General features: G+C 28.2%; 5 protein-coding genes across 5 annotated transcripts; 2 read left to right on the forward strand and 3 right to left on the reverse strand. All coding sequences in view use genetic code 12, as the record gives it.

Annotated features, from left to right (window-relative positions):
- Positions 1–1,311: 1,311 nt before the first annotated feature.
- KGF54_002919 (putative aminophospholipid-translocating P4-type ATPase) lies at positions 1,312–4,827 on the forward strand (the record flags this gene model as incomplete). The annotated part of the gene is made up of 1 exon (XM_051763450.1): positions 1,312–4,827. The coding sequence occupies one exon, from the start codon at positions 1,312–1,314 to the stop codon at positions 4,825–4,827; it is 3,516 nt and encodes a 1,171-aa protein (XP_051620289.1).
- A 39-nt stretch (positions 4,828–4,866) lies between these two features.
- Positions 4,867–6,993, reverse strand: KGF54_002920 (uncharacterized protein; the record flags this gene model as incomplete). Its single annotated transcript, XM_051763452.1, has 1 exon — positions 4,867–6,993. The coding sequence occupies one exon, from the start codon at positions 6,991–6,993 to the stop codon at positions 4,867–4,869; it is 2,127 nt and encodes a 708-aa protein (XP_051620290.1).
- A 301-nt stretch (positions 6,994–7,294) lies between these two features.
- On the reverse strand, positions 7,295–8,350 carry KGF54_002921 (aldo/keto reductase; the record flags this gene model as incomplete). Its single annotated transcript, XM_051763453.1, has 1 exon — positions 7,295–8,350. The coding sequence occupies one exon, from the start codon at positions 8,348–8,350 to the stop codon at positions 7,295–7,297; it is 1,056 nt and encodes a 351-aa protein (XP_051620291.1).
- Positions 8,351–9,149: 799 nt separating this feature from the next.
- LPG20 (aldo-keto reductase superfamily protein) lies at positions 9,150–10,199 on the reverse strand (the record flags this gene model as incomplete). Its single annotated transcript, XM_051763454.1, has 1 exon — positions 9,150–10,199. The coding sequence occupies one exon, from the start codon at positions 10,197–10,199 to the stop codon at positions 9,150–9,152; it is 1,050 nt and encodes a 349-aa protein (XP_051620292.1).
- Positions 10,200–10,990: 791 nt separating this feature from the next.
- On the forward strand, positions 10,991–12,310 carry LYS21 (homocitrate synthase; the record flags this gene model as incomplete). Its single annotated transcript, XM_051763455.1, has 1 exon — positions 10,991–12,310. One exon carries the CDS (start codon positions 10,991–10,993, stop codon positions 12,308–12,310), a length of 1,320 nt encoding a protein of 439 aa, XP_051620293.1.
- Positions 12,311–14,078: the final 1,768 nt, after the last annotated feature.

A 14,078-nucleotide genomic window follows, 5' to 3' on the forward strand; every position in this document is an offset into this window, starting at 1 on the left:
ATATTTTTAATTTCTCGTAAATGTAAATTAATTATTATGTATAAACATTCTAATAGCCGTTTTAATATTATAACCCATTAGTCGAACAGGGTAACTCAAATCTTATATAACAGAACTTGCTTCAGATTTTGCTACTTGATCGAAGATTCAGAAAAAGATTGCAGCACGAGAGTTTCGCGTATAGATTTCCACTACACTGCTCGGTCTCTCAGCAGCTTAACTATCGTTAATCGAACGAAAAAGGTACTTTCTACTAAATATGGCCGCAACCAAAAAATACCAAAGTAATAGTAGTTATGAGGAGAAGAAACATATTCAATGTAATCAACTCTGCATGTGAAAATAATTTAAACATATCTTTGTATCAATCACGCAATAAGCAAACTCGGGGAGATAATTTTAGTTTAGTATACTATCAATAGGCGACAATATAATGAAATAGATCTTTCAGAAGTTGGTGGACATAAAGTCGAGAAAACATCATTTTGAACGGAGCCAAAGAAAAAAATAATTAATTGACGATTTTTTTACTGCAAAAGATAGAACAAAGATTTTAATTAAGATTTATTAGTCTACATATCAGTGAATGAAATTACATTACCTCTCACTCTCCATGTATGAAATGACATGATACGATAATGTATTTCATGAGTGGGAAAACAATCTATCAATATACCACTTTACTAATTGAATAATACACTAATTTTGCAGCCGTTCCAACTACCAAATGATTTTGTGATTTTCTGATACACCTTAAAATACGAAATTAACATATTTTATACTAATATATTGACTTGATTATGTAAATCCGTCTTAGGAGACCTCTATTATTTATTCTTCAATGTAAATTTTATTCTTCAATGTAATTTCTTGTAAATCAAGAGGTTCATAGCTTCAACTTTCATTTACCATGATTTCATTCCGAGGAGCCCATAGTATAGTAATTCTTAAACTTTTATTTTATGTAAATTCCCACTAGTCATAAATGCTTTGACCAAAAATGTTATACAAGTACATGTAATCAAATAAGTTACTAAACAATCATATTGGAATATTCATTGAATGTTAGTAACATTTGTCTCAAGAAATAATAATAATAATAATTAATAATATTAATTAATATTTTGTGCATTATTAAATAAAATTTGATTTTGTACAACTTAATTATTTTTTTAAAAGTTCTATTTTCTTAACACATTATCATAACACATTAAGTCAACATAATCCAAGATTACCATTGTGAATCGACTTTATACAGTCAAATAATTACATCAAATCAACAATTGATTAGTCCATATATATCATACTCGGATGTCGTCATCATCAAAGCGATATTCTCCTAATAATAATTATGATGATAATTTATTTGAAGATTTAGATAATTCATTAGACAAAGCATTAAATAATGCAACCAATAAATTATTCATTAATAATCAAAATCTGCTATCAAATGATCTGTTATTTTCAAGAAGTAGAAATAATTCATTTAATTCAATAAGTAATAATAGTAATAATTCAGCAATTCCTTTAAGAACGCTACATTCAAATCAAGAAGAAAATGATTCCTTATTATTAGGTAGTGATAATAACAGATTCTCAATAAACTCATCAAATACTTCATTAGACCAATATCCAAATAATTCCGTATCATCAAAATTCAAAAATTTATACAAGAAATTTATACTACAGTTTAATATTGCCAAAAGAGAATTAAATCAAGATAGATTAAAAGAATCCGGAGCATCAGATTTTAGAATAAATAATTTAAGTAATGAAAGGTATATATCAGCAAAAACTACAAATCAAAGAGCCAATAATATTTATCCAACAAATTCAATATCAAATGCGAAATATAATCCGATAACATTCATACCATTAATTTTATATGAGCAGTTTAAGTTTTTTTTCAATTTGTATTTTTTAATTGTTGCATTATCACAGATTGTTCCACAATTAAGAATTGGTTATCTATCCTCATATATTGTACCTTTAGCGTTTGTTTTAACAGTGACGATGTTAAAAGAAGCGGGTGATGATATAAGTAGAAGAAGAAGAGATTCAGAACAGAACTCCGAAAAATATGAAGTGTTGAATAGAATTTCTTCAACAACGTTAATACCCGAACCAAAACTAGTATCATCAAAAGATTTAAGAGTTGGAGATTTAGTAAGATTACATAAAGATGTAAGAATACCCGCAGATTTAGTACTATTACAATCAACAGAAAAGACTGGTGAAGTATTTATCAAAACTGATCAATTAGATGGTGAAACTGATTGGAAATTGAGAGTGGCTCCAAGTGTAACTCAAAATTTGACTAGCACAAATCAATTAATAAATTCCGTAACGATAATTGTTGGAAATCCAACAAAATCAATTCATTCTTTTAACGGACAATTAGTTTATAATCCCCCAACTTCAAATGGAACTACCTCACCATCTAATGCAGAAACATATCCATTAACTGTTGATCAAACACTATGGGCAAATACCGTATTAGCTTCCGGTGGAGCAATTGGTATGGTAATATATACAGGTGTTGAAACAAGGCAACTGATGAATACTACAAAAAGTGGAGTTAAAACTGGTTTACTTGAAATTGAAATAAACAGTTTATCGAAAATTTTGTGTGCGGTTGTATTAGCACTTTCAGTTGTATTAGTACTAGCTCATGGTTTCCCATTAGGTAAAATTTGGTATCTTGACATAATGAGATTTTTAATTTTATTTTCCACAATTATTCCAGTCTCATTAAGAGTAAATTTAGATTTAGCAAAATCCGTTTATGCATCACAAATTCAAAATGATGAAGCCATACCTGGAACTATTGTTAGAACTTCAACGATTCCTGAAGATTTAGGTAGAGTTGAATATTTATTAAGTGATAAAACTGGTACTTTAACAAGAAATGAAATGGAATTAAAAAAATTACACTTAGGTGCAGTAAGTTATGCAGGTGATACCTTAGATATTGTCAGTGATTATGTTAATAATCTCCTAGGTTATATAAATTCTCCACAGTTTACACTGAAAAAGAAAGATTTAAGTGCAAAAGTGTGTGATTTGGTATTGACTTTAGCACTTTGTCATAATGTTACACCAGTCTATGACGATGAAGATTTTGATAACTCTGGGGAAGTAACTTATCAAGCTGCATCACCAGATGAAATAGCTATAGTCAAATTTTGTGAAACTGTTGGATTAAAACTTTACAAAAGAGATAGACATTCAATATCATTGATGCATTTACATACTGGTAAAATATTAGATTTTGAAATACTTTATAATTTTCCATTCAGTTCAGAAACTAAGAGAATGGGTATACTACTCAAGAGTAAATTCAAAGATAAACAAATTTGGTTTTTAGAAAAGGGAGCAGATACGGTAATGTCTGCCATAGTAAATTCAAATGATTGGTTAGATGAGGAAACTGGTAATATGGCAAGAGAAGGTTTAAGAACTTTAGTTATAGGTAAGAAATCGTTATCAGAAAACTCATATCAAAATTTCGTTGAAAATTATAAAGAAGCTTCATTATCAATGCAAGATAGAGATTATACAATGCAAAATGTCATAAATTATTATCTTGAACAAGATTTAGAATTATTGGGATTAACTGGTGTTGAAGATAAATTACAACATGATGTTAAATCATCAATTGAATTGTTACGAAATGCAGGGATAAAAATCTGGATGTTGACTGGTGATAAAGTCGAAACCGCGAAATGTGTTTCCATTAGTGCAAGATTAATTTCAAGAGGTCAATATGTGCATCAAATCACAAAGTCGGTTGACCCAGATTCAGCAATGGATCAAATGGAATATCTAAGAACTAATACAAATTCTTGTTTATTAATTGATGGTGAATCTTTAGGAACTTACATGAAATATTATAGTCAAGAATTTTTTGAAATTGCTATGAAATTACCAGCTGTTATTGCGTGTCGTTGTTCACCTCAACAAAAAGCTGATGTTGCAGTTAAAATTAAAGAAATTACTGGTAAAAGAGTCTGTTGTATTGGAGATGGTGGTAACGATGTTAGTATGATTCAATCAGCCGATGTAGGTGTTGGTATAGTCGGGAAAGAAGGTAAACAAGCTTCATTAGCTGCAGATTTTAGTGTTGATCAATTTTGTTATTTAACTAAATTACTATTGTGGCACGGGAGAAATTCTTACAAAAGATCAGCGAAATTAGGTCAATTTATTATTCATCGTGGTTTATTAATTTCAGTTGCACAAACGGTTTACTCTATTAGTTCAAAATTTGAACCAATAGCATTATATCAAGGTTGGTTAATGGTTGGTTATTCTACATTATACACAATGGCACCCGTATTCTCCTTAACATTAGATTGTGATATTGATGAACATTTGACAAAAGTATATCCTGAATTATATAAAGAATTAACATTAGGTAAATCTTTATCATACAAGACTTTTTTCATGTGGGTATTTATCAGCTTATATCAAGGTTGTGTTATACAAATCATATCCCAATTTTTGCAAGGTTTACAAGAATCAAAATTTAAGTCAATGGTAAGTTTATCATTTTCATGTTTAGTTTACAATGAATTATTTATGGTTGCTTTATCGATAAATAAATGGAACAAGATTATGATTGCAACTATAGTTCTAACATTCTTATGTTATATTGGATCAATACCGTTTTTGGGTGATTACTTTAATTTTGAATACATTACATCAGTAGCATACATTTGGCAAACTTTATTAATTATGTTAGTCAGTTTATTCCCAGTTTGGTTAGTTCAATACTTAAATAGAAGATTAAGACCTCCGAATTATGCAAAAGTTCAACAAGATTGAAAAAGTATAGATTCATATAATATATGTATTTGGTATATTCTAAGGAATGTTATTAATTTTTAAAAATCGTAATACTATTAAAAATTGATCTTCTTCAAATGGGAAATTATTTCTAAATTTTATAAGGTGTTTCCATCTTTTAGAGTTCATTAAGTTGGTTTTATTTAATTTATCCCATAAATGATTTCCACCAATTTTTAGTTTGATAGTTGATAAGTTTATATAATCTTGCAAGTCTAGCTGATTTATAAACGTTTCATTTTGACCATTATTTATTTGCAAAACATAAGCCCAAATCAAAATATGTCCAAAAAATCCCAATACTAAATAATCTAAATTATTTTGATGTAGTAATCTTTCTGATTTTGTAATGGTTGTTTTTGTAGTTTCTAAATTCAATTCTTGATAATTACTCAAAAGGTCAACAATTGATGGAAAAACTTCCATAGTTTTGTTAATTCCATTAGATTCATAAAGTGATATATTGATACATAACAAGATAAATTGATTGTTATACGTAGTGAATATTGGATCGTTTTGATATTTTATAACAAAATTTTTAACATTATTTATATATTTCGAAGTAGATAATGAATTCATTATAGTTTTAATTTTAACATCATTTAAATCAGATTTCAAAATTTGTGAATGAGATACTCCAATTATTGTTTTTATAGGTTGAATTTTGGGTAAATGATCTAATTTATTTGAATTTGATGTTGATTTTAAAGTTATTCCGAATCGTTGAGTGGTTGATGAATCAGTAGGGGATTTATGAGATGTTTGTGGTGGGGTTGGTAGTCGTTGGTTTTTCTGAATTTGGTCTTGGTCTTCTTGGTCTTCTTGGTCTTCCAGTTTTACCTGATGATGATCCAGGTTGGCTTGTTTCTTCTTCTGCTTTTGAAGATCTTCTTCTTCTTGGTCTTTTTGGCCTATCTTCTCCATAACAAAGTTAGTATTTTGATTTTCAGATGTTTGATGAGGTTTATACTTACTATTTTTTTCAGCTATCGGTGAAGGAGTTGTAGTAGATGACACGTTTGAATTTGGTTTTTCGCTATTTTTACCATCACTATTGAAAAATTCGTTGGCCTCTTTCGGAAGTCCTTGACGGGGTGTATTTGCAGCATCATCTGATTTTGGTAATCTTTGACGTGATCTTCTCGTTTTCTTTGTTGACTGATCATTCGATTCATGTTCTCTAGGTTTATTTTCTCCTAGTAATTCTGCTTGATTGGTTTCTAAATTAGCAACTTCTTTAGCCTTAGAAATTCTTGCTTTAGACCATTCTTGCTTTCCTAGTTTTTTGATAAGTTTTGCTCTTTCAGCTCTAGCAATTTGTTCAGCTTCAGTTTCTTGTGATTTTTCATTTTCTTGTGGTATTTCAGTTTCTGGTTTCTCTTCTGTTCTATGGTTTGGACCTGCTGTAGTTGAGTCTAATTCTCTATTCCTAGATCGAGTACTTCTGTTTCTATTTTTATTTCTTGATCTTCTTGGTTTAGTTGATTCTTCACTTGCTGAATTTTGTGATGGTATTGCATCTGATTTGGCTTCATTAGATGAAACGCCTTTAGAAATGGTTTCCTTTTCTGGTCTTGGTCTTCCTAGAAATTCATCAAGATCTGTTCTATTTCTATTCCTGTTTCTGTTACGGCTTCTTTTTTTCTTACTCTCGTGATCTTTTGCTTCCACGACAATTTCTCCTTCTACAATAACAGTGTCAATCTCAACAAATTCTTCTCCATCCGATGAAAAATCAAGATCACCTAAATCCTCAACAATATCGGCCACTGTGAAATTTTTATCTCTTTTGCCTCTAGTTCTACGACTTATATTCTTAGGTTCTGTGTTATCATCTTCTTTTACACCAATCTGAATTTCTGAAAACTTCCCTGTAGGTATAAAAACAGTTTCATTTTCAAAATGTGAATGTTGTGAATCTTTTTCTTCATTTGTTAATAAATAATCTAAATCATTTTGAAATTCTTGTTCAATTATATCAGGAGTTGATTCACCTGTCGATGGACTCGTGACTTCAATTGATGATGAATTTTGTTGATTAATTTTATTGAAAGTTCTTGGTTGATGTGGTTGTTGTTGAGATTTACCACGTCTTCTTTGTCTAAAACCTCTTTTATTAGGTTTTGATGACGTCTCCTTGGACATTATCGTTTCGATGTGTTGTCAAAAAAATATTTAAGAAATCGAAAATTCCAAATAGTAAATAATAATAACAGAATTACGAGAAAAAGAATAAAATGAAACTTGGTTCTTACTTTTGTGTTATATAACAAAACATAAACTCTAGTACTTACTAAGTATGCCTTAAAATTGATATATCTAGTCTGTATATCAGTCTGAGATTGAGTTTAAGCTAATTCAATGTATTTCTCTAAAATAATCTTCTATATAATAACTATTTACTTCATTATTCTAGACTTTTGACGTTAAGATCAGTTAAAGACACTTACACCCAGGCTAATTCTCTTTTTGGTTGATATGGTTCTTCTAAATATTTAGCTTCTTCATCGGTTAATTTCAAATTAGCAGCTCTAACATTATCATCAACACGTTTAACTGAGCTTACACCAACAATTGGATTACAACCTTTTTTCAAAGCCCAAGCAATTGCAATAACTGCCATACTAACATCATGTTTTTTAGCTAATTCTTCAACTCTATTCAAAATTTCCTTTTCATTATCTTTTAAATTATCTAATCCTAGCATTTTCAAAATTCCTCCATCATCATCACCTCTTTTACTTTCTGATTTAACATTTGCTGGTCTAGCTAAAACACCAGTAGCTAATGGTGACCAAGGAATTATTGCAACTTTTCCAAAGTCATTGGTTTGACAAAATGGAATCATTTCTCTTTCTTCTTCTCTATATAACAAGTTGTAGTAATTTTGCATACTAATAAATTTGAACCATCCGTTCTGTTCTGCAATAAATTGTAATTGAGCAAATTCAGTTGCTTTCATTGATGAAGCTCCAATGTATCTAGTTAAACCTTGTTCAACAACATCATTCAAAGCTTTCATGATTTCTTTCTTTGGGGTAGTTGAATCTAATCTATGGATTTGTAAGACATCAACATAAGTACCTAATCTTTTAACTGAATTTTGAGCAGCTTCTATTATATGTTTTCTTGATAATCCTTTCGAATTGTATAAGTCAGCTGGTGAATAATCATTTGGTTTCATTGGCATAAAACCTGGATCATTTTCATTAACTGGGAAAAAACATTTACTTAAAATAACAACTTTATCTCTTGGAATATTATACTTTTTTAAAAATTTACCTAAAATAATTTCAGATTTACCATTCGAATAAACGTCTGCAGTATCAAATGTTCTTAATTCGTTGTCATAACATTTTTTCAAAATTTTCATACATTCTTCTTCATCTTCATTGACCCAATCTGCCCATTGACTTGAACCAAAACCCATACACCCAACAATTAATGGTGAAACTTTTAATCCTGAGTCTCCTAAGTTGTTATAAGTTAATTGAACTGACATTCTTTTTGTAATTATTATTGATTTTTGTTATTATCTGCAATAAGTCGATTGATCTATAGTGAATCTATACTGATTGTATTAATCAAAATAACAAAAAGCTCAATTGCTGTAGCATTCAAGCATATTTATACTTTTTTAATTGAAAAATTCGTATTGAAGTGGCTAATGAATCAATTCGGAGTTATACTTGAATTGAAAACTTACCGAATTGATAAATTAACATTAGATACATATGGACAATGTTTTGTTGCAGAAATATCTATAATTGTGCCATTCAATACCTCGCCCGAAAGTATCATTGAAAAATCATTGATCTTAACCACAAAAAAATTCGCTTTCTTGAATTTTAAGAATGAATTTTTAATTGCTTTTAATCTATTTAACAAAAAACAGCTCGAAAACGTTCAACGAAAACCCGAACTTTGGAAATTGCTATTATTGAAACTTATTACACCCTTTCTCTCAAAATTTCTCACTATTAATTTCGACAACATCTCGCTTAATCAATTTTTGAAACATCTAATTTAATCAAAAAATACTTCATTTGTAGAATTCTCATAGAGAAATCTAAATTTTAAATCGATCTAAAAAATCTTAAAATCTTTACCTAATAATTATAAATTGATTTTGTGTCACAGAACAAATTTAATACTGTAATTCTATACTTTGCAGATAGAGTTGGACTACATTCAGAGTTTGGTCAATTATGTAGATTTTATAGTTCTATATTTAAACATCTGCTCTATTAACTATAGTAATTTTACCGAGTACTAAAAACACTAGCTACAAACTGGAGCACTTAAAAAAAGGATTTTTTAGGAATATATGGTTCTTCCAAATACTTGGCTTCTTCATCACTTAAGTTAAAGGTAATAGCCTTGATAATATCATCAGCACGTTCTTCGGAACTTATACCAACAATCGGGTTACAACCTTTCTGTCTTAAAACCCAACTAGTAGCAACAACAGCCATACTAACATTATGTTTTTTAGCAAGCTCTTCAACTCTTTTCAAAATTTCCTTATCTGCATCAGTTAATGAATCCAATCCCAACATCTTAAAAGTCTTGTCTTCTTCTGTTCTTTTGTTTTCTGATTTTACATCAAATGGTCTTGCTAGTACACCTCTGGCAATTGGAGACCAAGGAATTATTGAAACTTTACCTAAATCATTTTCTTGACAGAATGGAATCATTTCTCTTTCTTCTTCTCTATACAACAAGTTGTAGTAATTTTGCATACTAATAAATTTGAACCATCCGTTTTGTTCCGCAATAAATTGTAATTGAGCAAATTCAGTTGCTTTCATTGATGAAGCACCAATGTATCTAGTTAAACCTTGTTCAACAACATCGTTTAAAGCCTTCATAATTTCTTTCTTTGGGGTAGTTGGATCTAATCTATGAATTTGTAAAACATCAATATAAGTACCTAATCTTCTAACTGAATTTTGAGCAGCTTCCAATATATGTTTCCTTGATAATCCTTTTGAGTTGTATAAATCAGCTGGTGAAACACTATTAGCTTTTAAAGAATTGAAACTTGGGTCGTACTCATCAACTGCGAAAAAGCACTTGGTCATGATGACAATTTTCTCCCTGGGTATGTTATATTTTTTTAAAAATTTACCTAATAAGATTTCGGATTTACCATTTGAATAAACATCTGCAGTATCAAATGTTCTTAATTCATTATCGTAACATTTTTTTAAGATTCTGAGACACTCTTCTTCATCATCTTTTACCCATCCTGCCCATTGACTTGAACCAAAACCCATACATCCAACAATTAATGGTGAAACTTTTAAACCTGAATCGCCTAAGTTGTTATAAGTTAATTGAACTGACATATCGAGTTTTGATGATATTTATTTCTATAAATTAAGTGATTTGATGGGAGTAAATTATTAAGCATCTAATAATTCAATAATAGTTAGATTCAATTAAACTTATACTTAATTTTTTGAAAATTCGTAATAAAATAGATAAATAATGTACAGACGGAGTTATACTAAATTAAAATTAAGTTAAATATTAAACCGAATTGATAAGTAAAATTAACACTCATTGCAGATGACAATTAAATGTTGCTCTAGATAAGTATGAACGTGAAAAGTAGATACCATGGTCCGTGTCCTGCAGGACTTAAATCACTTGCGTCAAGATCATCTTAGGACGGCCGACTTTAATATTATGTCGGTTCAAAATAATGATTCAAATTAGATTTTCTACCCGTTGAATTGATTGTTGTTCTCTTCATATGAAATAGGATCTCCCAATTAATTATTTTAAAAATTATCGAAATTTCGAAAAATATGTTGAATATCTGGTAACTGGGCTGCTTTTTATTTTATTTGGATTATTGAACGCTCATTTCGCTACACACTTATAAATTCTTTCTTTTTGGTCAGGGTTTGATTTAGAGTAAATTTTAATTTTTAATCACATCGTTCTTACATACCGTTATAGGAGTTTTTAAAAAAAAAAGAATGTCACAAATAAGAAAATTCAAAGTAAGTGTCGTAATTTTCAAAATTTCTCTTCTTCTCGCATTATCAATACATTTCATCGAAATCAATCAATCAATTAGTTTGACTAAAATAATTAACATTTATCAATTGACACAATACATTTACTAAATATGTCTAACGGATTCAAAGAAATAAGTGAAAATTTAAGTCATAAAGCTCCTCAAAATCCATATGGACCAAATCCAGCAGATTATTTATCAAATGTTGGAAATTTTCAATTAATTGAAAGTACATTAAGAGAAGGTGAACAATTTGCAAATGCATTTTTTTCAACTGAAACTAAAATAGAAATAGCTAAAGCATTAGATGATTTTGGAGTAGATTATATTGAATTAACTTCACCAGTTGCTTCTGAACAAAGTAGAAGAGATTGTGAAGCTATTTGTAAATTAGGTTTAAAATCTAAAATATTAACTCATATTAGATGTCATATGGATGATGCAAGAGTTGCTGTTGAAACAGGTGTAGATGGAGTTGATGTTGTTATTGGTACTTCACAATTTTTAAGACAATATTCTCATGGTAAAGATATGAATTATATTGCACAAAGTGCTATTGAAGTTATTGAATTTGTTAAATCAAAAGGTATAGAAATTAGATTTTCAAGTGAAGATAGTTTTAGAAGTGATTTAGTTGATTTATTAAATATTTATAGAACTGTTGATAAAATTGGAGTTAATAGAGTTGGTATTGCAGATACTGTTGGTTGTGCAAATCCAAGACAAGTTTATGAATTAGTACGTACATTAAAATCAGTTGTTCATTGTGATATTGAATGTCATTTCCATAATGATACTGGTTGTGCTATTGCTAATGCTTATACTGCATTAGAAGGTGGGGCAAGATTAATTGATGTTTCTGTTTTAGGAATTGGTGAAAGAAATGGTATAACTCCATTAGGTGGATTAATGGCAAGAATGATTGCTGCTGATAGAGATTATGTTTTATCAAAATATAAAGTTCATAAAATTAGAGATTTAGAAAATTTAGTTGCTGAAGCAGTACAAGTAAATATTCCTTTTAATAATCCAATTACTGGATTTTGTGCTTTTACTCATAAAGCAGGTATTCATGCAAAAGCTATATTAGCAAATCCATCAACTTATGAAATTTTAAGTCCAAGTGATTTTGGTCTTACAAGATATATTCATTTTGCTAATAGATTAACTGGTTGGAATGCTATAAAATCAAGAGTTGATCAATTAAATTTACATTTAACTGATGAACAATGTAAAGAAGTTACAAATAAAATTAAAAAATTAGGTGATGTTAGACAATTAAATATTGATGATGTTGATTCCATTATTAAAGAATTTCATTCTGATTTATCAACTCCTTTAGTTAAACCAACTAGTGCTGGATTACCAAAAGTACCTCATGTTTTAGAAGGATTAGAAGAAAGTGATGAAAAAAGAGTTAAAACTGATTAGATTTACAAAAATTAAAATTTTCATAAGTGAATTATCAATTCCACCTCAAATTTTTCAAATTAATTTCTAAATAACTAATATATTTATAATATTTATTAAAACTTTAATTAATTGTAGTAGTAATAGTGGGAACTGTAGTATTAACTATATTATCATTACTCAAATAATCAATTGCATCTTTAGGGTTATTAAATTCTATATTTCTAAATAATAATAACATTGATAAAGTTCCAAACATTATTGACATTGTTATGCAAATTTTAAACGCTTTGAAATTTTTCCCACTATTAATAGATATACCTTGTCTATTATTTATAACATATATGACAAAAGCTGTGAATAAATTTAATACCGAGATTATGGTAAGTATATATTCTATTGGTGTATACATGTTTGATATTTGATTTTAATTGAGTATGTGTATATGAATATAATTGATGAGTTAGGTATTGGAAGTATATATTATATGAACTAAATGAAAAATATAATCGAGTTTAACTCATTTAGTATGGAATATTAATTGAACCTATAGTTCTTTTTATCTTCTTATGTAATCGATAGTTTAGGTTAAAACTTCAAGTTGATGGATGACTAATGGGACTTGATTTTTATCATATATATATGTATAATGAATAAATTAAACAACAAGCTAATTTACATCTGGATAAGATGAAAGAAAAAAATTTGATAAATCTTTTTGAAAATTAAATTTGATATTTTCTACCTGAAGAAGAATATTATTATAATTTTGTACAAAAAAAATGATGATTAATTTTTGTGATATTTATAAAATAGAATTAAATTTTATTTCTATTTTTAATTTATTATTGTACGAGTTTAAATTGGAATGCCCCTTATTTAACCAAATAGTTAAATAAAAAGAATCTCGAATAAGAATCTAAATTTATCACTAATATGAAGATTAAGAATGATTATACTTTATATTTAGATATCAATTAACAAATCCATTACTTCAATTGGGTGTAAAAGTTTACTATAAAATTTATACTTTTTTCATTAAATCAATAAAGATTCTATTTATTTCTTATTTAATTATTTCAATCTCTAGTTTTGTTTTTGTTACATCGGAATTTTTGGGGAAAGTTTAATATATAATTTTACTCACTCAAAAAGAATGATTAGTTCTTAAAAGTTTGATATCTCTATCTTAAAAAATAATCTTTTTCGAATCTTGTGCTTAATTATATTATTGACATTTAGATTCTCTATTTTAATATATTGAGAACCACGTTGATCATTAACAATTTAGAGTAAAACAGTAAAAACTTGAAAAATTGGTAGCCTTTTTACACCTAAAAATGAAGGCTTTTTTTTTAAATGTATGTAAGAATTTCATTAAAACGCCTTTAGATTGTGTGAATTTTGTATCTTATTATTGTAAAGAATTTAGATCTTTTATTAAAAACTCCTTTTATTATATTATTATTAGAATTTCTTATTAGTTGATTATAACGATATAACAAGTTTCAGATTTCCGTAAATTGTTTGGTTGTTGTTCGTAGTATTTATGAAATTACATAAACAACATATTTCAAAATATTATTTTACTAGCTGAATATCAATAGTCGAGGATTATAGGACAGTTTAGATAATTTCTTGATTTTAGTACTTTGTTTTGTTGAGTTACAACTTATTATATTGTGAATAAGTCTGAACTATTAAAGAATTTAAACACCATTACTTCAAATTGTCAATCCTGCATATAAGTTTCTCACTCATCTTTGACACAATATACGAATTTTTCATA

Source organism: Candida jiufengensis, assembly GCF_024610255.1.
Source record: "Candida jiufengensis strain CBS 10846 chromosome Unknown scaffold3, whole genome shotgun sequence".
In the NCBI taxonomy this organism is placed as follows: Eukaryota; Fungi; Ascomycota; class Pichiomycetes; order Serinales; family Debaryomycetaceae; genus Lodderomyces; species Lodderomyces jiufengensis.